General features: G+C 41.5%; 1 protein-coding gene across 5 annotated transcripts in view; it reads right to left on the reverse strand.

Annotated features, from left to right (window-relative positions):
• The window catches only part of LOC109939107 (receptor-type tyrosine-protein phosphatase delta), a 542,862-nt gene that overhangs the window by 140,326 nt on the left and 379,902 nt on the right, over window positions 1-22,634 (reverse strand). For 2 of the 5 annotated variants that reach the window (XM_048595070.1, XM_048595069.1), the window contains exons 13-15: window positions 15,336-15,453; window positions 2,680-3,267; window positions 2,207-2,304 (exon numbers count right to left, since the gene is read on the reverse strand). In XM_048595070.1, the coding sequence (XP_048451027.1) occupies window positions 2,207-2,304; window positions 2,680-3,267; window positions 15,336-15,453 (804 nt within the window). Of the gene's footprint in view, window positions 1-2,206; window positions 2,308-2,679; window positions 3,268-15,335; window positions 15,454-19,311; window positions 19,339-22,634 lie in introns of all 5 variants that reach the window. The other 3 variants (XM_048595071.1, XM_048595067.1, XM_048595066.1) reach the window with 2 other exon arrangements.

Genomic DNA, 22,634 nt, shown 5'->3' on the forward strand with positions numbered 1-22,634 from the left:
CCAGCTTCTGCTTTTGAGCCAAGTCACACAAGTTGGACTTATTTTTGAAGCTGTTAGACCTTCCAGCCCCTCACACCCACTTTTGGACCCGCCTTCAAGAAAGAGCTGGGATGATGCCGAAATCCACTCTCACACCCTTTCTTCTCATGTCGCTGCCAACTCACTTGCTGTGAACCCCAGCCCTTGCTTGCTCACCCAGGTGCAGTGATTATATCTGACCAAGTGCTTGAAGCACAATCGCCATCAAGCACAACCCTCTGGTGACAATGCAATAAGTACACGACTGCCAGTCTGTGAGTGACTGGCATTTCACGGTCAGGTGAGACTTGTGCCTTTGGGAACCTAAATCCAGGGGAATGCCCGGAACTGATGAGTTAAGCACCTGACACACAACTAATTTGGTCAGGCCCCTCACAGGAGTGCAATTGTCCAGTTCTCCAACTTGGAAGGTAGGACTAATGTGGAGAACACTGAATGCAACTGATTTTCCTGATCCTTCTTCTGTTTGGTTTCTGTACTTTCCGCACATTCCCCTATTACACCATCCTGACACTCTCAATTTATGGGGGCAACACGGTGGCTCAGTGGTTAGCACTGCTGCCTCACAGTGCCAGGGACCCGGGTTTGACTCCAGCCTCGGGCAGCTACCTTTGTGGAGTTTGCACATTCTCCCCGTGTCTGCGTGGGTTTCCTCCAGGTGCTCCAGTTTCTTCCCACAGTCCAAAGATTGGCCATGCTAAATTGCTCACAGTGTAGATTAGGTGGGTTACAGAGGGAAGGGTCGAGGTGGGATGCTCTGAGGGTTGGTGTAGGCTTGTTGGTCTGAAGGACCTGTTTCCACACTGTAGGGATCCTATGATGATGATCTACAATGATTTCTCTTCAAACTACATAGTCATGCAAGAATTCAATTGTTTCCGTGCTGGTGTCACACAAGTCAGGCCCCTTACATTGGGCATGTGTCATATGAGTGCAAAAACATTTAAAGGGAACGTGCACTTAAATGCCTGACCTGATCAGCAAAAAATGGTTGCTCACCCCCACACACAAATATGCAGTCTTATTTGAAGCTTGTTTAGGCTAGTCTTGGCTCAGATGCTGCTCATCTCAACAAACAACTCCTTTCTATCCCCAACACGGATAACCTCCTACCCAGTCTACGCCTTTCACCATGTGAGGACTTTCTTCATTTGTTTGTAAGCTCATTCATACCTGGCTCAGGTAGCAGGCCTCAGTGAAACCCTCCAAAAAAGTGCATTATTTTCACTAGAGCTGCCAGTGACCATAATATTAAGTCAACTACTTAACCCCTCTCAGGTGCCCACACTTGCTCCAACATACAAACATAAGATTGAAAGGCAGAAGTTCCTTTCAGAGTCACAGAATGGTTATAGCATAGGAAGCTCTTCACCCTGTCAATACCTATACCAGAGCTCTCCTGCCCTCATGCTGTAGTCCAGAACATTCTTCCTTTTCAGATAATCATCCAGTTCCCTTTTGTACGCATTGATTTAATCTACACTCTCAGGCGGTGCTTTCGAGATCCTAATTACTCACTGCATGAATATCTGGCTCCATTGTTTCTCTTTCCCATTAGCTTAAATCTGTGCTTTTGCACTTTTCCATACTAGTAGGTTTATCCCTATCTATGCTGTCGTGACTCATGATTTTGAAAACCCATATTAAATCTTTTCTTAATCTTCTTGTATGTAGAAAACAATTTGAACTTTCCGATCTATCTGTCTAACTGAAGTTCCTCATCTCTGAAACCACTCATGAATCTTTTCTGCACTCTCTCCAATACCTTCTCATCTTTATTGAAGCTTGGTGCCCAGAAGTGGGCACAATTTTCCATTTGAGGCCAAACCATGTGTTTTAGAGAGTTCAGTATAACCTCATCGCCCTTGCATTCAATGCCCCTACCAATAAAGCTGAGATACCACTTCATTAACCATGCTCTCAAACTGCTCTGCCTTCAACGAATTGTCTGACACGAGATTCAACTTAAAATAAGCAAATTAATGTCTTTGTTAAAATAGTAAGCATTAGTATGTGGGGCAGTAAAACGTCTATAATACTATCCATGATACAGTTTTTTCTAGATATAAATTACAAATAATTTTTAATATGTAAGAAACTCTGCTGCATGTCTGCATGAATAAACAATATCATATGAAACTTGTACAGTTTTGGCAAAATTACTCACTTTAAAAGGAATGGCAGTGTTGTAGTTCTCTGGAATCTCCCACGTTAATAAAACTGATGTCTTCATTACAGCTTTAACATGAAAATTTTTTGCAAACACTGCTGAAAAATTAAGGAGAGTGACAATTTAGATGGGACTGTACCAACATTCTGCATGGACTCGTTTCAGTGCTCTTACCAGTTCAGTGAAACAATAAATCACCTCTCCTACCTGCATTTTGCACAACCTGATGTCACTCTAAATCTCTATAAACCTTAGTGATCAAAACTTACCTTTATAAGTCATGCAGGTTTACACAGTCTCAACGGTGTGCGTGTACTTGAGTACAGAAGACCCCACAGTACACTAAGACTCAAGAACCATACCTTTCAAGTTGGTAGAAAGGAGTGATCTCTAATGTATAATCTTGTGACCCAACTCCCTAATATCGTCACCCACCTGCATCTAGGAGCACATAAACAGACAAATCCTACCTGGATCCAGTGGCAGTGTCCGGAATTGAACACTAGGGCTATAAGGACCAGGACCTTTACTTGTATAAGCTCTCACTTTGATATCATAAGTGGTGTCCGGTTTTAGGTTGGTGAGCTTCAAACTTGTCTCGGGCGAAGCAACAGAGAGCTCAATCCGATTATTTGGACTGTTGATATCTCTGTATAAAACGTTATACTTGGTAATTAACCCATTCCTTTCTGCCAAGACTGGTGGCTGCCAACTCAAATGAATCGTCGAAGCTGTGGAGCTTTCAGCACGTGGGTTTTGGGGAAATCCACTCGGTCTTTCTTCTGGAATCGTGATTTCTTTCACAATCTCTTCCCCAAAGCCAACTTTATTTTTTGAGGAGAGTTTGAAGACGTAAGAGGTGCCTTTATGGATGTCAGTAGCTGTATAATGGTCATCCTTTTCTGAAAATTCCAATGTTGTCAACAATTCAGAGTCTTTGCGCCCAAATTTTAAACGATAACCTAGAACTGGTCCAAAGGTTTCTACAGGAGGATGCCACTGAATAAGAGCAGTATTCATCTGTGTATGACTAACAAGGAGTCTTGGTTTCCCAGGAACTGTAACAATAAATAAGATCCATTTTAGAAGTCTTTCCTTAATATTCCCATTGGATTTACGCACAAGAAAGATACACTTATTTCAAGTAGCTGTCAATTGAAGAAAGAATTACAAATCACATACTAAAGCCTGCATTCCTTTAGAATCACCTTCTCAAATTCTCATTATCTTTGCAAAATGTCTCAGGATTCTGGCTCTGATGAAAATATGGACCAGTGATAATACAATTAATGTAATTATCCGAACTCTGGCAAAATGATTTTATGATAAATATAATTTCATAGATAAGAACTGACGAAAAAAAATCAGTAGCCATTACTATGTCAGGAAGCTCTCAGTAAGTTCAAGAGATTACAAAGATCAAATTGAGAGAAATGGTCCAACAATTCAGAATGTAATTTGAACATTGATGACAGAATTGTTAGTTTTACACGGAGGCGATAAGTTAGTGGTAATATTGTGAGACTATTAATCCAGAGTTCCAGGTAATGTTCTGGTAATTCAGGTAATAATCCTGCAACAGCAAATGGTGGAATTTAAATTTGATGACAATCTAGAATTAAAAGTCTAATGATGACCATGAAATTGCAGTCAATTATTGGGAAAACTCATCAGGTTCACTAATGTTCTTCACTAGTCTGGCCAGAACCATAGCAATGTATCGATTCTTAACTGCTTCTTGGGAAATTAGGGATTGGCACCAAATGCTGGCCTAGCCAGACACATCCCATGAATGAGTAAAACAAAACTTACTGTTTGTGACTTCTCCAGGAGCTGGAGTCCAGTTGTCCCTATATATTTAACACTGTCCAAGTGTATCCTAAATTCAGCTGCCATTCACATCTGAAGTAGTAACAGTGGATTATTTAGCTTGTTGAGTTTGCTCAGCTGTTCATTAAGATCACAGCTAATTTGTTACCTCTACCACATATTCAAATCTATCCCTATAACTCTCTGCATTCCTAAGCAAACCAATTTTTGTCTGGGATCATTTGGGTAGAGAATCTCCAGGACTGAAGAATCCTTTGAGTGAATACATTTATTCTCACCTCAATCTTGTTTCAATTTGTTATTCTAAGACTGGTGACTTCTCATTCAAGACTCCCCAGCCAAGCAAAGCGTTCTCCAAACACCTATCCTGTTACATCCTTAACAGGTTTAACACTGCTAAACTTCAGAAAATATAGGCCTAGTCTGTTTTATCACTCCTCACAGGGCAAGCCTCTTCTTTCAGGAATCAGCTTGCTGCAGGGATCCTCAATCAAGGATCTTGAAAATCGACAAGACGTTTTCAAGAGGTCCAACACGTCTAGGCAAATGTCACGCTTCTGTTTGCTCTAATGAAGTATGAAGGTACCCATTTTTAAAGGATCACAGGCCAACAATGTGCATGTGGTAACGTTGCTAATAGTCTTTTAACTCACCAAGTAACAAATAAGGATGTTAATGTGAATGGAAAGCTGTGAGAAATTACGCAGAGCATTTAATTTATATAGTAATAATACCATAGTCAGATTTTAAATGACTCATTTATGGGTTAGAACAAATAGACTCAGGTAGTTCATATTTGTCATCAACCTTTAAGTTTTAAATTCAAAAATAATGACTATACAATTTTCAAGATTATACACTTTGCACGAGTAAGTTGCACTGTGAATCATACTTCAATGACTTTCCTGTTTGGTGTTGTCTCTTTGGTATTAGTAATGATTTAACTGTACATCTAAATATGAGGGCTTCCAATCTTCCACAAAGGAGAGAATCTAATAGAGGCATTGAAAATTATGAAAAGGTTTGTCAGAACAAAGGTAGAGAAGAGGTTTTCTAAAACAAAGTGTCAGAAGTACAAGACAGTCACGAATAAATTTAATGGGGAATGCAAAAGGAACATTTTTATCCAAGGAGTGGTTACAATGCGGAATTTGCTACAATATGAAGGGTCACTGGGCTTGAAACTTTAACTCTGTTTGCTTTCTATAGATGCTGCTAGACCTGCAATGCTTCTTCAGCATTATCTGTTTTAGTTTCAGATTTCCAGCATCTGGGAAGCTCTGCTCCCAGACATCTCTCTTCCACTGAAACAACACAAACAGCTGATCACGAAGAAATTATTGCAGGAAAATCAGTGTTGAACAGCTACGCTATGAAAAAAAATTCTCCGCCGTTTGTTGAATATACTCTAGTTGAGTGAATGCATTAGTTTGCATCTGGATGTTCCTCAACAACTATAAACCAAATGGACCCTTAGACCTAGTCAAGTGGAACTATCAATAGTGGAACCATCCTTTACCCACAAATAGCATGCTGTTTATGGCTCCTACTTCGAAAAGTTCAGTAATAATTATATTCAGTATGGTCATGTCTTTTGTAGCCACGAAGACCTGCTTCCATCACAGAGAAGATCCTCTTGCTATCAGGTGGCATTTGCTTTGTAACTGAATTCCATGAGTATCTCAACCTCCTCTGGCACCGCTCCTATGTGAATACAAAGTGCACACAAGTCTTCACTCTGACTGTAATCTGCTTCCAAACCCTAAAGCTGCACGTGCTCATCTCCAATGCATCCTGCTACGTATACATTTTTAAAAGCATCCATAAAGTTTGCACTGTATTGTTCCAGTGTCATGAAGTGAATTCTTCACATGGACCCTTCACTCTTGTCTAAGGGAAGATGTACTGGCATTAGAGACAGTCCAGAGAAGGCCGCCAGGCTGTTACTAGGTACAGATGGACAGCCTTATGAGTAGAGGTTAGGTTGGGCGTATACTCATTGGAATGTAGAAGAATGAGAGACAAAAAAGAAACAAAGAACTGATGAAGGGTCACTGGATCCAAAATGTTAACTCTGCTTTCCATTTACAGATGCTGCCAGAATGAGAGACAACCGTATTAAAACACATAAGATTCTGAAGGGACTTGACAGAGTCGATGTGGAGAGGTTGTTCCCCCTTGCGGGAGAATCCCGGGCCAGAGAACATATCTCAGAACAAAGATTGTATATTTAAGACAGAGATTAGGAGGAATTTCTTCTCTCAGAGGGGAGTGAATCTATGGAAGTCTTTACCACAGAAAGCTATAGTGCTGTGTCAATAAGTATTATCAAGACTGAGATAAATTTTTAATCACGAAGGGAATCAAGGTTTACGAAGCAAAGGCAGGAAAATGGAGTTGAAGATTATCAGCTCAGCCAATGAATAGCATAGCAGACTTGATGCTCTGAATAACCTAATGTCATATTAGGCTATTCTGCTCCTATGTCATATGGTCATTTTGTTTGAAGAGATGCAATTAACAGAGGACCTGAAACTCAGTAAGTAATTCAGCAAAAGAAAAATCAGCTGTAAAACAAACCCACCATGTCATTGTTAGAGTATACAAGATATGATTCCTTGTAGAGCCCACTGGTTGCTGAAGAGACCAAGTGGAGACAAACATCCTCTGTGGTGCCAGCAAGGCAAAGTAGAGGCATTACACTAAGCTCGATCATCACAGTGACCCTTCCGAGACACCAACATTAACCCACAGTGCAGGCCAGTTTCATCGCAGACTGCAGGATGATGCTTTGGCCAAGCTGAGAATCAGATACTTTACAAAGTCCAGAAACCTGCCTGACCCATTAGCTTAAAACACCCAGTAAGGGTTGCAGCTTCTCACAGTTAGAAGATAGAGGGAACATGGACTTAGCTGAATGGCAATGGTCACAAGCGACCTGGGAGCCAGCTAAAATGCTGGGTAAGACTCTACAACACTAAATGTAAAAGACTGCTCTGTGCAATACACCCGAGGTTAACTTTGCAATGGTGCAGACTCCTGTAAAAATAGCATTTCACTGGTGTCTTCCTCCCACCTCAGATGGGGAGAAAGGAGACCAAGTGCCAATAGATATGATGGACGACAAGTAAAGGGAAAGTGTCCATAGCCCCAAAGGACCATTTCATTAGAGAGAGATGACTGGTGGTGCGCTTGATCTGAGGGTTACCACCCCTCAGGTGACAGGTGAAGCTGAGGGCAGTCTTTCATGGTACCCGCAGCCAGCGCAGGAATTGAACTGAGCCCTGATGAGCAATGACCATGACAACAGAAGCATCTATTTGACTGACCTGTTGCTGGGTTTGTTCAGGAATTGCATCCTGTTCTTGCCAATCCTGAGCTGGACTTGTGGATAAGAGGTTAGTCAGGCTCTTGGGTGTGGAGCATCAAACTCCTGAACCGTTCTCATCGGATCAAGTACGTACACACATGCACACACTCTCAGTTACGGAAATGTTTTAATAACATGTGCAAGCTTTGTCCATTATTATCTAATGATGTGAAAACATGAAGCATTGCTATATTTTGGTTCTGTTATGTTGGCATCACATTTTTCCAGTTCTATTCTCCCACCCCTGCAGCTTCCTTTTCATTCATCCACTGTAAGAAACATTTTTTCAGGTAATAGCTGCAGTCAAATGTCTGTTGATACAATGGGGGGTAAATTTGATTTTTCATGGTGTTTGGAATCAGGCAGCATCGAATCAACTGCCTGTTACACAACTCTCCTAAATTCCATTTCACATGGGTCAGAGAAAGGAAAACCAAGAGGAAGTGGAAACTGGCTGCCAATTTGCAATCAGTCATTTTCCACTGCTGCATGCAGCCAGAACTGTCCCCATCGCCTTCCTCGCGAGCTGATACCATGCTGTTACTCTCCAGTTGTCACTGGGGCCCTGGAGCATCAGATAGACAATGAGAATGTTCATGCAGAATATGGCATGGCAGGCAGATCAGAATGACAGACAGTAGCTGCAGAGCTTTTAGACAGGCTTGTGTACTTGTGTGGAGTGAGAAGTAATGTCATTGTCTCTGAAAATCATCACCTTTATCCTGAGGTGAACTCTCTGGCTTTGAGGTAGGGACAGTAACACTGTGCCATAAGAGACCCCGCCCTCACCCCATGAACAACTTGAATGAGCACTATGTGTTGAACAGATAATTTGGCTCCCACCTCTGATGACTTCACAATCTAGGATCTAGTGAATGAATGCGCACAGAACCATAGAAGATGTAGGGAGGCGACAGTGAGAAAAAAGGGAAAACTGAAAGTTGATGCATGTCCGAGGTAGAACACTGTTCAGGTTTAATAAGTGACAGGCAGGACCTCGTTGATTATATTCATAGGATGGAGGTGGTGGGAATGAAATTTATTTTGATGGGATGATCACATGCCAAAGCAACACCATCTTCTCATCTCCACCTGAATAAATTTCCGGGTAGGAAGGTCCAAGCCAAACCACCAGACCAGGCCCACAGAAGTCCATTAGGGACAATTTGATAACCCCTTAAAGGGCCTTTTAGGACAACAGGGGAGAACACAGAGCCTGGGGGAGACAGATCTGGAGCAAGGCCTAAAGGGGCAAGAAGAAATCTGGAGGAAGGTGAGCAAGAAAGAGAACTGGATCTGCTGCTGGGGGCACCAAGCGGAAATGAAAGTTTTACATTTACATTTGCCACAGACACTGTCTACCAATGAAACAAATTCGGCAATAGCTGCAAAGCACCCACCTCCTCCCACTGCCACATCCACTTGTTCCTCACCACTGTTGGTAATCTGGAAACCTCACAGGCAGGCTGTAATTTTGGTAGATTTCCAGAACACACCACAGCCCCTCTATTGGCTGACAGACCAGCACTCAGAGAGGCTGAGAACTGTTTGGCCTTTGCGAATGCTACTCAGCAGGAGCAACAAATTTGAACCTCAAGCAAGAAGTCAACCCATGAAGTGTGGCTGCTCCTGTAGACTGAAACAGATTTTTCACCATGCAATCAACAATCCATAATATTCAAGAGATACATAATCACTGGGCAGGTTAAAGTCACAGAATTATTTGATTTCAAGTATCTCTGGACATCGGAGTTTGTCTAAGAAAAATTATCCATTAGCAAAATTTGTAGCTGACCTTGGAGAAACCAGCAGGGGAACAGCTAAGTGGTATTTTTAAGTGTAACCTTACTGTTTGTTTTGTAAAGTTACAATAGTGAGCAGAGTGGGTTCTTTTTTGTTTATATGTTTTATTGACATCTGTCTCTTGATCAAACTTTAAAAATATAAAACACAAGTACTAAGTTAGCCTGCAGCAGTGTTTTTAGAGCAATAAGACTGTGGTTTTTCCTGGGTTTATAGATTGTTAAGGTGCAAATATGGCCTTTAGTAGAGTGATGTGCTCTTCCTGTCGGATGTGGGAGATTAGGAACATTTCCATGTTACTGATGATTATGTCTGCAGGAAGTGGGTTTGGTTGCAAATTCTATCAGATTACAAGGATCGGTTCGACAGCAGTTAGCAGAAATGAGGAATTTATAGTAGCTAGGGGCTATGATGGATGGCAACTGTAGGATGGGAGAAAAACCACAGATACAGTCAAGTAGATAGGTTACTGCCAGGAAAGGTAGGAGAGGGAGGCAGGTTGTGCATGAGTTGCCTGTGGCTATCCTCATCTCAGACAAGTATGTTGTTTTGGAAAATGTGGAAATGGGTGGTGGACTCTCAGGGGAATGTTGCATGGAGAGCCAAAACTGGCTCTAATGTAACGAGGGGTACATCAGGTTGGGGACTCTATACTCAGAGGCACAGACAGACATTTCTGCACCCAACAGCAAGAAATCACAATGGTGCATTGCCTCCTTGATGCCATGATAAAAGATATCTCAGAGAAAGTACAGAATATTCTCAAAGGGGAGAGGGACCAGCAGGAGGTCATACAGTCCTATGGCACAGAGACAGGCCCTTAGGCCCAAACTGATCCATGCCGACCAAAATATCCATCCATGTTAACCCCATTTCCCTGCACTTGGCCCATATCCTTTTACACCTTCCCTATCCATGTATTTGTCCAAATGCCTTTTAAATGTTGTTAATGTACTCGCCTCAACCATTTCCGCTGGCAGCTTATTCCATATACATACCACTGTCTGTGTAAAAGAAGTTGCTCCACAGGTTCCCATTTATTTTTTCTCCTCTTACCTTAAACTGATGCTCTCTGGTCCTTGATTCCCCAACCCTGGGAAAAAGACTTGAGTGCATTCATCCTATCCATCCCTCTCATGATCTTATACACTTCTGTAAGATTCCCATTGGAACTATGGAAGATAGATATTGGAACTAATGACAATGGGAAGAGAAAAGGATGAGATTCTGAGGAGAGAATATAGGAAGTTAGGCAGGAATTTGAAAAGGAGGTCCTCGAGGATAGTGATATCTGGATTACTCCCGGTGTTATGAGCTAGTAAGGGGAGGAATTGGAGAATGGAGCAGATGAATGTGCGGCTGAGCAGCTGGTGCAGGGGAGGAAGAATCACATTTTTGGATCACTGGAATCTCTTCTGGGGTAGACGTGACCTGTATAAGAAGGATGGATTGCACCTGAATTGGAAGGGGACTAATATAGTGGCAGGGAGATTTGCTCGAGCTGCTCAGGAGGATTTAAACTAGTAAGGAGGAGGTGGGGGGACACTCAGGGAGATAGCGAAGGAAAATCAGTCTGAGGCTGGTGCAGGTGGAAAAAAGGAGCACGTCAAACAATCAGAGCAGGCAGGAAAAATGCAGAGAACGAGGTAGGACTGATAAATTAAACTGGATTTATTTCAATGCAAGAGGTCTAACAGGTAAGGCAGATGAACTCAGGGCACGGCTAGAAACATAGAACTAGGACATCATAGCAATTATTGAGACGTGGCTCTGGGCTGAACAGGACTGGCAGCTTAATGTTCCAGGGTATAGATGCTATAGAAAGGATAGAAAGGGAGGGCAAGCGAGGAGGGGTAGTGGAGATTTTGATAGGGCTAACATTATGACTGTACTTAGGGAGGATACTCCTGGGAATGCATTCAGGGAAGTTATTTGGGTGGAAGTGAGAAAGAAGAAAGGGATGATCACCTTATTGAGATTATACCAAAGACCCCCCAGTAGTCAGCAGGAAATGTAAAAACAAATTTGTGAGGACACCTCCGCTATCTGTAAGAATAATAATGTGGTTACGGTAGAGGATTTCAACTTTCCAAACACAGACTGAGACTGCCATCGTGTTAAAGGCACGGATGGACAGGAATCTTTTTTTAAGTGTGTACAAGATAATTTTCCAATTCAGTACTTGCATGTACTTACTGGAGAAGGTACAAAACTTGACCTACTGTAGGGAAATCAGGCAGGGCAGGTGACTGAGGTGTCAGTGAGGGAGCACTTGGGGCCAGCGACCTTAATTATATTCGTTTTAAAATAGTGATGGAAAAGGATAGATAGGATCGAAATGTTGAAGTCCTAAATTGGAGGAAGGCCAATATTGACGGTATTAGGCAAAAACTTTCAAAAGTTGATTGGGGGTGCGGATGATTGCAGGTAAATGGATGGCTGGAAAAGGGGAAGCCTTAAAAAGTGAGATAACCAGAGTCCAGGGGCAGTATGTTCCTGTTAGTGTGAAGGAAGGAAGCATATGTCAGGTATAAACAGCAGAGATCGAGTAAAGAGTATAAAGGCAATAGGAGTATACTTAAAAAAGGGAAATCAGGAGGACAAAATGGGGACATGAGATAGCTTTGGTAAATAGCGTTAAGGAGAATCCAAAGGGATTTTATAATTTCATTAACGACAAAAGGGTAACTAGGGAGACAATAGGGCCCCTTAAAGATCAGCTAGGCCGCCTATGTGTGGAACCACAGGAGATGGGGAAGATACTAAACAAGTATTTTGCATCAGTGTTTACTGTGGAGAAGGATAGATATGCAAGGTATAGAATGTGGGGCAACAGAAAGTGACATCTTGAAATCATAGAAGATAGGAGCAGAAGGAGGCCATTCATCACGATCATGGCTGATCATCCAACTCAATAGTCTAATCCTGCTTTCTCCCCATTACCTTTGATCCCATTCGCCCCAAGTGCTATATCTAGTCACCTACTGAATACATTCAATGTTTTGGCATCAACTACTTCCTGTGGTAATGACTTCCACAGGCTCACCACTCCTTGGGTGAAGAAATGTCTCCTCATCTCCGTCCGAAATTGTCTGTCCTGAATCCTCATACTGTGACCCCTGGTTCTGGACACATCCACCATCGGGAACATCCTCCCTGCATCTACCCTGTCCAGTCCTATTAGAATTTTATAAGTCTCTATGAGATTCCACCATCCCCCCACCACACACCCCTCCACCACCACCTCCCCAACCCTCCCCGCCACCGCTCCCCATCCCCACCACCACCACCACCCATAATTTGTCTGAACTCCAGCGAAAACAATCCTAATCTAGTCAATCTCTCCTCATACGTCAGATCAGCCATTCTCGGAATCAGCCTGATAAACATTTGTTGCACTTCCTCAACAGCAAGAGCATCCTTCCTCAGAAAAGAAATTCCACATTACAGAGGTGGTGCTGCTGGATGGCTTAAAACGCTTAAAGGTGGATAAATCCCTAGGACCTGATCAAGTTTATCCTAGAACTCAGTAGGAAGCAAGGGAAGTGATTGCTGGGTCCCATGTTGAGATATTTGTATCATCAATAGCCACAGGTGAGGTGCCGGAAGGCTGGAGGTTGGCTAACGTGGTGCCACGATTTAAGAAAGGTAGTAAGGAAAAGCCAGGGAACTATAGACCAATGAGCCTGACATCGATGATGGGCAAGTTGTTGGAGGGAATCCGGAAAGACAGGATTTTCATGTATTTGGAAAAGCAAGAACTGATTAGGGACAGTCAACATGGCTTTGTGTGTGGGAAATCATGCCTTACTAACTTGATTGAGTGTTTTGAAGTAGCAGTGAAGGAGACAGATGAGGGAAGAGCAGTGGATGTGATCTATATGGACTTCAGTAAGGCATTCCTCAAGGTCCTCATGGTAAACTAGTTAGCAAGGTTAGATGACATGGACTACACGAAGAACTAGCTATTTGGATACAGAACTGGCTTGAAGGTAGAAGAGAGAGGGTGGCAGTGGAGGATTGCTTTTCAGACTGGAGGTCTGTGACCGGTGGTATGCCACAAGACTTGGTGCTGGGTCCACTGCTTCTCGTCATTTATATAAATAATTTGGATGTGAACATAGGAGGTATGGTTAGCGAGTTTGCAGATGACACCAACATTGGAGGTGTAGCAGACAGCAAAAGAGGTTCCCTCAGAATACAACGGAATCTTGATCAGATGGGCCAAAGGGCTGAGGAGTGGCAGATGGAGTTTAATTTAGATAAATGTGAGGTGCTGCAACGTGGAAAGGCAAAAAGGGCAGGAGTCATACACTTAATGGTAAGATCCTGGGGAGTGTTGCTGAACAAAGACCTTGGACTGCAGGTTCACAGTTCCACGAAAGTGCAGTCACAGATAGATGGGACAGTAAAGAAGGCATGTGGTAGGCTTGCCTTTATTGGTCAGTGCACTGAGTATAGGAGTTGGGTGATCATGTTGCATCTCTACAGAACATTGGTTAGGCCACTATTGGGATAATGTATGCAATTCCGGTCTTCTGCTAAAAGAAGGATGTTGTGAAACTTGAAAGGGTTCAGAAAAGATTTACAAGGATGTTGCCAGGTTGGAGGGTTTGAGCTATCGGGAGAGACTGAGTAGGCTGGGGCTATTTTCCCTGGAGACTGAGGGGTGACCTTATAGCAGTTTATAAAATCATGGATAGGGTAAATAGACAAGGCCTTTTCCCCGGCATGGGGGAGTCAAAAAACTAGAGGACATAGGTTTAATGTGAGAGGAGGAATATTTAAAAGGGCCCTAAAGGGCAACTTTTTCACGCAGAGGGTGGTGCGTGTATGCAATGAGCTGCCAAATGGTGGAGGCTGATACAACTACAACATTTAAAAGGCATCTGAATGCGTATATGAATAGCAAGGGTTTAGAGGGATATGGACCAAATGCTGACAAATGGGATGAGATTTATCGAGGATATCTTGTTGGTATGGACAAGTCGGACCGAAGGGCCTGGTTCCATACTGTACATGGCTATGACTCCAATTATCAGTGTGCAGAAAGCAGTTCTACTTGGCCCATAGTGCCTGCACCAGCTCTTCAAATTAGCGTCACTACAAAATGGCAATATCCTGATTTGTCTAAGGATATGTGGCCATTATTTCTATCCAAATAACCATCGAATGCCTCAATGAAACCTGTCTACAACACAATTCCAGGCAGTGCATTCCATATATTAACTACTTCCTATGTGAAAAAGATTTTTCTCACATTACCCTTGCTTCTTTTGCACATCATTTCAAATACCTGCCCACGCTTAGGAGCAGGAACAGCTTCTCCCTATCTGTTCTATCACCTTGCTCATGATGATAAAAACTTCTTCTCTCAGCCTTCTTTTCTCCAAGGAGAACAGTGACAACTTTTTCAATCTATTATCACAACTGAAGAACCCTATTTTTAAATTTAGGTGTTTTCTTTGCACAAATTTGTGGAGAAAAATACAGTGAGGGGCTAGTGGGAATCAGTAGTCTGAGAGACAGGTTTATTTCTGTTTATTGGGATAGTTACACTCTTTTGAGATTATTCTGCTACTTGTCCTGGATCACTTTTTCTGCTTTGCAGGACTAATTCAGTAGACCTTAGCTCAATTCTTTTCTTCTCTCTGCTCACCAGTATTCTTCAACCACAACCTCCACAGCCAAGGTGTGTCTGTGTGGAGAACATGACAGATGCAGTAACAAAGATGGAAGGTCTCCACCTCTGAGAAAACAAAAGGTTTCAACAAGTAACATAACTTCATATAGAGAAATGAGTCACATGTAAATTTTGTGAAGGAAGTGTTTATTTTTATGATTTGCACAGCATTTCATTTCCTCGTTTTTCCAATAAAGGTTTGAGACGTATAGCTAAGGCCAGTGTTTGTTAACTACTGTCTCAGGATTGCACACATCATGTTGAAATGCAAGGTGTTAATTTACTTGGGTGGGTTCACTGAGTCCATTTTTGTTAAGTTGGTTAACTGGCCCAATCAAGAACAGATGACAACTGTTCTTGGGCCAGGAAAAGCCAGCCAGTGATGCCTGTTTATGAACATAATGCCTGAAACTCAATAATAGTCTTCACAAATCACTTGCCTGCACCAGTGGTTGCCACAAGCTTGGCTCTGCTTCGAGCTCCATCTCCTTTTGTCGTATAAGCTGTCACAGTGACAGAGTATGTCGTTTCAGGCAGAAGTCCAGAAATGATCATCTCCTGTATGGAAAAACGGCAAAAATACAAAGCAATAAACACAATGAGAGTCTCTTCCACAATTTTAGACCATCATTAATTCAGGTCTCTGAATAACAAGAGGACATTTATTGGATGCTATTGTGTGTTAATATTAAACATGTATTAACCTTTCAAGTATCAAATGCTGTCAGTTTTTAAGAGATACACATATTTCTTTGTTTTGCATAACATTTTTAATTCATAGTACTGTGGCAACACACAACATTTTACATTTTGATACCAAAGCTCTTATGCAGGGTTAATAGGCTTTGTTCGTGCAGTTGTGAAATCAATTATCTTTAGTTTTCGTACCCTTCAGGAGAACAAGTGACAAAGGCAGGATTTATTGTAACTTGTCTTATCTATTTGCTGCCTAAATAGAAATACAGATGGAGACTTCTGGGGCCAAAACTTCAATTGCCTTTTTTCAGAGATCAGACATAAGACTGTGAAGCACAACAGAATTCTGTAAAAGCCCTGATCTGCATGGTTTGAACTTCCGATGGGTGATTCTCCTGCTTATCAGGAAACCTCCACAAATTTATCCAACTGTGAGTCAGCGTTGGAGACTTTTGTACAGTTCATATGTATTTATCTGGATAGATACCAAATAAATGTTGGCAGATTAAAACTTAGACTAACATCACTCATGCAGTTACTCTGATCTCCTCTCCACCTGCATTCACTCACAAACCCTGTATGACTGTATGCCAACTACCCATCTATCCACCCCCACCGCCAAACCCCGCTGCCCCCATACCCCTAATCCTTGACTTGACCAATTAGCTGTAGTTTAGGGTTAACCTGGACAATGATCAATTGGAGTAGATCAGGGAGATGATCAGTCCAAGAGGATCTGCAGCAATGTGCAGCAAATCCAATCTGCAATCAGAGGGGATCTGGATGGTGATTAGTCAGGGAGGATCTGGGTGGTGATCAGTTGATGAGGATCTGCACTGTAAAGTGCTGGAGCAAATCCAATCAGTAATCAGGCAGGGTGGAGCCAATGGTGAAAAATATGAAATTGTTCATTTTGGCAGAAAGAATAAAAAAGCATATTAGCTAAATGCTGAAAGGTTACAAAGCCCTGAAATGCAAAGAGATGTGGGTGTCCGAGCACATGAAGCATAAAAGGTTAGTATGCAGGTACAGCAAGTAACCAGGAAAACTAATAGAATGTTATGGCTAATTACGATGGAAATTGAATGCAAGAGAAGGGAGGTTATGCTGCAGTTATACAGGGCATTGCTGAAACTGTACCTGGAGTACTATGTACTAACAAGAGGTATTAATGTTTTGGAAGCAGTTCAGAGAAAGTTCAAAGAAAGGAATGACCAGGTTGCCTTATGAGAAAAAGCTAGGCCTCTATCTTTTGGAGTTAGAAGAGTCAGAAGTGACTTAATTGAAATATATAAGATCCTGAGGGGACTTGACCAGGTGGATGCTGAAAGGATGTTTCCTCTTGTGGGAGAATCTAGTACTATGTGTCACAGTTTAAAAACTAGAGGTCACCTGTTGAAGACAGAAAGGAAAAAAAGTGCTTTCTCTGAGAGGATTGAGATTTTGGAATTCCCTTCCTCCAAATGCAGTGCATGTATAAATCTTTAAGGATCATTAAGATACTGATAGATTATTGATTACCGTGGAAGTAAAAAATTATTGGGGATATGCAGGAATGTAGATTTTGAGGTTCCAATCAGATCAGCCGTGATATTATTGAATGGCAGAGCAGGTTCGAAAGGTCGAATAGCTTACTCTTGGTCCTTGTTAATATGATTAGCTGCAGAGGATCTGGACAGTACTGTAGAAGAGCAGATCCAATCATAATTAATTGAAGTAGATTTGGTCAGCAATTTGGAGGAGTGGATCTTCTGCCCTTTATGAAAAAAAAGTATTGATTTAAATGGAATAAGAAGTTTTCCATATTCAATGAAGGGCAGACAATGTACTACACCAGATTACTGCTCAAAGTTGAAATCAAAATGTATCCAGGATACCTTCCTTCCAAAAGTGTCAAGCCATCAACGATACCTAGCAACCAGCCAGTTCTGCAACGAGCACTCAGTTGCGTAACTAACTAACACAATTGTAAAGTTTGAGAAGTGGTCAAAAATCAAATGAACAAAAGAACAGGTGTTGAAACTTGTTTAAACTGTATTTCTTCACAACTCTGACCACAAGTCAATCCTACTCAAAAACTATGGGTTTCTGATCATGAGCAAGCTATTCCAAATAAAAACCTGAAAACTGTTATGAATAAATCACAACATAATTTCCTTCTTGGGAATTGCTGCACCTGCATGGGCAGAGATTCACAAGCCAAGGTGAAATGACACAGCATTTCATTTAAAGATAGCTTTGAATCCTATCTTTTCAGGTGTTGCATTTTTTGCCCCAAGAAGAGCAGGTCTGATGTAGTTATGAGATCAGAACACTTCTGCTGTGCAGGACCTGGTGGAAAGCAGTTATAATATTTGCTGGTGAGAACAAGAAAATATGGATGTTCAAAAATGTAACCAATGACTATTCATAATACATATCCTTGAAAACACTCAATGAAGCTGACATTTTGCACACACTGCAATTTTCCAATGGAGTCTGTGAGCATGTGTTAAATCAGAGGCAACTGATGTATTCCAAAGAGATCTGCCAATGTCTAAGAAAAGCATCAGACGAATGAGGGGGAATCTCATAGAGACTTATAAAATTCTAACAGGACTAGACAGAGTAGATGCAGAGAGGATGTTCCTGATGGTGGGTGTATCCAGAACCAGGGGTCACAGTCTGAGGATTCAGGGTAGACCACTTAGGACAGAAATAAGGAGACATTTCTTTACCTAAAGAGTGGTGTGCCTGTGGAATTCATTACCACAGGAAGCAGTTGATGCCAAAACATTGAATGTATTGAGGCAGCTTGATATAGCACTTCAGTGAATGGGATCAAAGGTTATGGGGAGAAAGCAGGATTGGGCAATTGAGTTGGATGATCAGCCGTGATCGTGATGAATGGCGGAACAGGATCGAGGGGCCGAATGGCCTCCTCCTGCTCCTATCTTCTATGCTTCATGATGTTTAAGTCTCTGCAAATAAAAAAATGCACGAGGCGCAAAATACACCTTTCTCTGATACCAGTGAAAAGATTGCATAATATTTTTCTAAATATCGTGGCAGTTTTAGTTTTGCAATATCCACAGGATGTGACCATCATTCACACAGTCAGCATTTATTTCCCAACCCTATTTGCTCTTGGGAAGGTGGTGGTGAGCTGCCTTCTTAAACCACTGCAGTTCATGTGGTGTTGATGTACCTACAATGCTGTTAGGAAGGAAATTCCAGGATTTTGACCCAACTACACTGAAGGAACAGTGAAATATTTCCAAGTTAGGATGATGAGTGGCGTGGAGGGCAACTTGCCAATGATTGTATTCCCATGCATTTGCAGCCCTTGTCTTACTAGGTGGTAGGAATCGTGTGTTTAAAAGCTGCTATTGAAAAGTTGCCGCAGCGCAATGAGTGCTTTTGTTTAAATACATATCAATCCAGTGACTTAATCCCAAAAATTAAAATCCACAGGGTAATTCTTGAGGCATCATTTCCAAATGAACAAGTAGTGTTTAATTCCGTGCAAGGTGCTCACTTCAAAAGAGTAAACAGCTGAGTTAGTACAAAATAAAGCTTATAAAAAGTCTTGAAAACCAGTTAGTGCATGCAGTGCAGTGCAGCACACCAACAAAAATAAGTTCTCACAAAAGGAAAAAATTGCAAGAAGACATTGTGTGAAGACACTGAGAGTTGACTACAGACACATGTTTGTAAGTTGCCTGATCATGCTTTACTCACATGTTCAGCAGAGTCATCACTTTCCCACTGATTGAGACAAAACCAGATCGGTAGAAAGAAAAGATATAGAATAAAGATTTCAAGTGTTTATTGAACTGAAAACTTTTGCTTCAATATAATTTCTTCTATTTGTTCATGGGATCGAGTGTCACTGAACATCAACATTTGTTATCATTCTTAATTGCCCTTCGGAAGGGTATAACAATGTATCGAAATGTATAAATATATCCACTGTTATGCCTCATACTTTTGAATTTGTTGCACGTCTTTAAAAATTTTTTTAGAATTTGTGATTTGGAAAATTTTAATTCTTTTGAGGAAGGCTTGTTACATACTGCATCTAAAGGTTTTAGCACATAACTAAAAAGGTCTGCACATATTTCAATATGGTTAATATGAGAAGAAAGAAAAAAAATCAATTTTTCATCTGGTCAACATCTTCTCACTGCAAGAAGGTGATGGTCACTGAATTTTTCATTTTATGTAAAACTATGAGCTTTTAAATCATATCTGGTGACTAGTTTGACTAAGTTAGCTGAATCAACTGAACTGAAAGAAGCACACAATGTGGGCTTGTGCTCAATTGAGGTAGAAAATTTGCTACAATATTGAAACTGGCAACAAATAACTTGTGTTGCCTGAACTTCTAGTACCAATTTAACACCAGAATTCACTTTAAACCTGATGAGAATACGCTTCTGATAGCAAAGGAGTAAGCCACAAGGGGAGTAGCCATTGTCCAAGATGTCAAGGCTGGACACAAAACAAATTATTTAACATGCATGTTGTGCTCTGGTATCATTAACAGTTTTTAATTCTGAATATTGATTTATGATCATTGCCTTTTCAGTTTGTTATTTAATAATAGTCCTCAGCATTATGATCAATCCTGAGCTGCTAACAGTAATACTATGAACTCAATAAACGTTAAAGCGATGTCACTGAACTCGCCATTCAGAACCTCAGGATAATGTTCTGGGGACATGAGTTTGAATCCCACATGACAGGTGGTAAAATTTGTATTCAACATAAACCTGAACTAAAAACCTAGCCTAATAGCAAGCATGCAACCACTATCAATTGTTGTAAAAACCCAGCTACTCACTCATGTCCTTTAGGGAAGGAAATATGCTATGCCCACTTGGTCTGGCTTACCTGTGACTTCAGAGCCACAGCAATGTGGTTGACTCTTAACTGTCCTCTGGGCAATTAAGGATGGGCAATAAATGCTGGTCTAGCCCAGCCAGTGATGCCAACATCCCATAAACAAATCAAAAACAAAATTAGCACAACCGACTGGGAAATCACCTGGCTGTCAACACACACAGTCTCAAAATGAAGGTTCAAGGTTAAAATTAAGTTCCTAACAACACATCAGTAAAAGTTCATACCTCAACAGCTTCTTTAAGATTGACATTCTCATGATGTCAACACCGTATCATGGTACGTGACCTAATAATATAAAAGCCTCAGTTTCCATCTGACTGAATGTTCTTGCAACATGTCACATTGAGGGAGGTGTACTAAAATACATCCAAATTGCTTAGCTTTGAGCCCAGACAGATAAGTGTCTGTGATTATAAATGTATGTATGTAGATAGCAGTACTTCAGTAATACATAAACCAGGTTAGCTCCCATAACACAAATCTAAGTATAACATCATAAAAGTTATATAACATTAGCAATCACATCATATCATGTCAATTACCTCAAAGGCTCCTTGAAGACTGAGATAACATAAAACTTAAAGATCATGAATTACTCCTTAGTGTGGTGCTGCCTGGCATGTACTATTGTCTGATTAAGATTATGATCAAAAAGCTGCATCATTAGAACTACAGAATAGAATCATAGAATCCTAGAATCCATACAGTGCAGAAGAGGCCATTCAGCCCCCCAGGTCTACACCAAACCTCCAAACAGCAACCCACCCAGACCTAGCCCCAAACCTATTCCTTAACCCTGCACTTACCATGGCTAATCCACCTAATCTGCACAACCCCGGGCACTGAAGGATAATGTAGCATGGGCAATCCATCTAACCTGCACACCTTTAGACTGTGGGAGGAAATCCATGCAGACACAGGGAAAATGCACAAACCCCACACATAAAGTCACCCAAGGATGGAATTGAACCTGGGTCTCTGGCACTATGAGGCAGCAATGCTAACCATGGAACCACTGTGCCAAAAGGTAATATTACATTGCCATTTTTGATGGTCATCCAGCAGGGCAAGTGAAAGCCATTCTGATTCTTTCTGAAGTGTCAAAACGGACTTAAAATATACAATTCTGTTTCTCTCTCCACAAATGCTACCAAGCCTGCTGAATTTCGCCATCATTCTCTGTTTCTTTCAGATTTGCAGCATCCACAGTGTTTTGTTTTTTGTATTATGAAAACTTTCCCATTCATTCAGCACCATCCTGCACTATTCTTAGTAGCTGAGGCAATGACAGTGGTATTAATTCAGCATACATAACCACAACCCAGATTGATGGTGGGTGGAGGCTTTGATAAATTGTTCTGTCCAACCGTTTTGTGAGAAGTGTTCGTGGAGCAGTGCAAAAATGCCAGCAAATGATGGTGTGGTGTACGTAAAGGCAGATACCACCTATGCTATACTTTCCTGGAACCTCTGAACTATATCAAGGGGGTGCACTATAGATGCACCATTATTGAGGTGCATATTTTCAGCGAATTTTGCATCACTGTGAGAACATCAAATAAAAAATTCATCTTTTAAATTATCCAAGTTTCTGTTTACATACAATCAAACTGCAATGACCTTGTGATCAGGAATTTGTTTTGAAAATCCATATTTGGTGATTCTGTTTACCCTCTTCCAAATGAAGTTTTGTTTAAAGTTTACTCCCCTTCTCAGTTACCTGCCCTTGGCACTGCCCACAGTGCCCTCGGCTGCGGCATTGCCAAGTCAAAATTCCCACTTCTGAAAGGCAGACCACTGGCCTGCTTCAAGATTGTGTGGTCTGTGGCCCTCCTTCTCAGCAGTTAGGGATGCTGAAGGAGTAGCTAGCTGCAGGTCTGCCCACCGGATCACACTGTTCTCTTCAAAACCAAGCTCCTAACCTACTTTCTCATAATCTACTTCACTGTTGGTACATACCTTTGCATATATCATCATACTCAGTGGATGGACAGCAGGCCCACTGAAACAAACTGTGCTTATCTGCCTTTGCAAAAGGGAACATTTGAGCACCATCCCCCCCACCCACCATTAGCAATTCTGTGCACACACGGGACCAGATGAAGACCGACAAGTTCTGGACACCAGTAAATTGTCCTGTGGTGTCCCGGGATGTG

Source organism: Rhincodon typus, chromosome 3 (genome assembly GCF_021869965.1).
Source record: "Rhincodon typus isolate 14 chromosome 3, sRhiTyp1.1, whole genome shotgun sequence".
NCBI lineage: Eukaryota > Metazoa > Chordata > Chondrichthyes > Orectolobiformes > Rhincodontidae > Rhincodon > Rhincodon typus.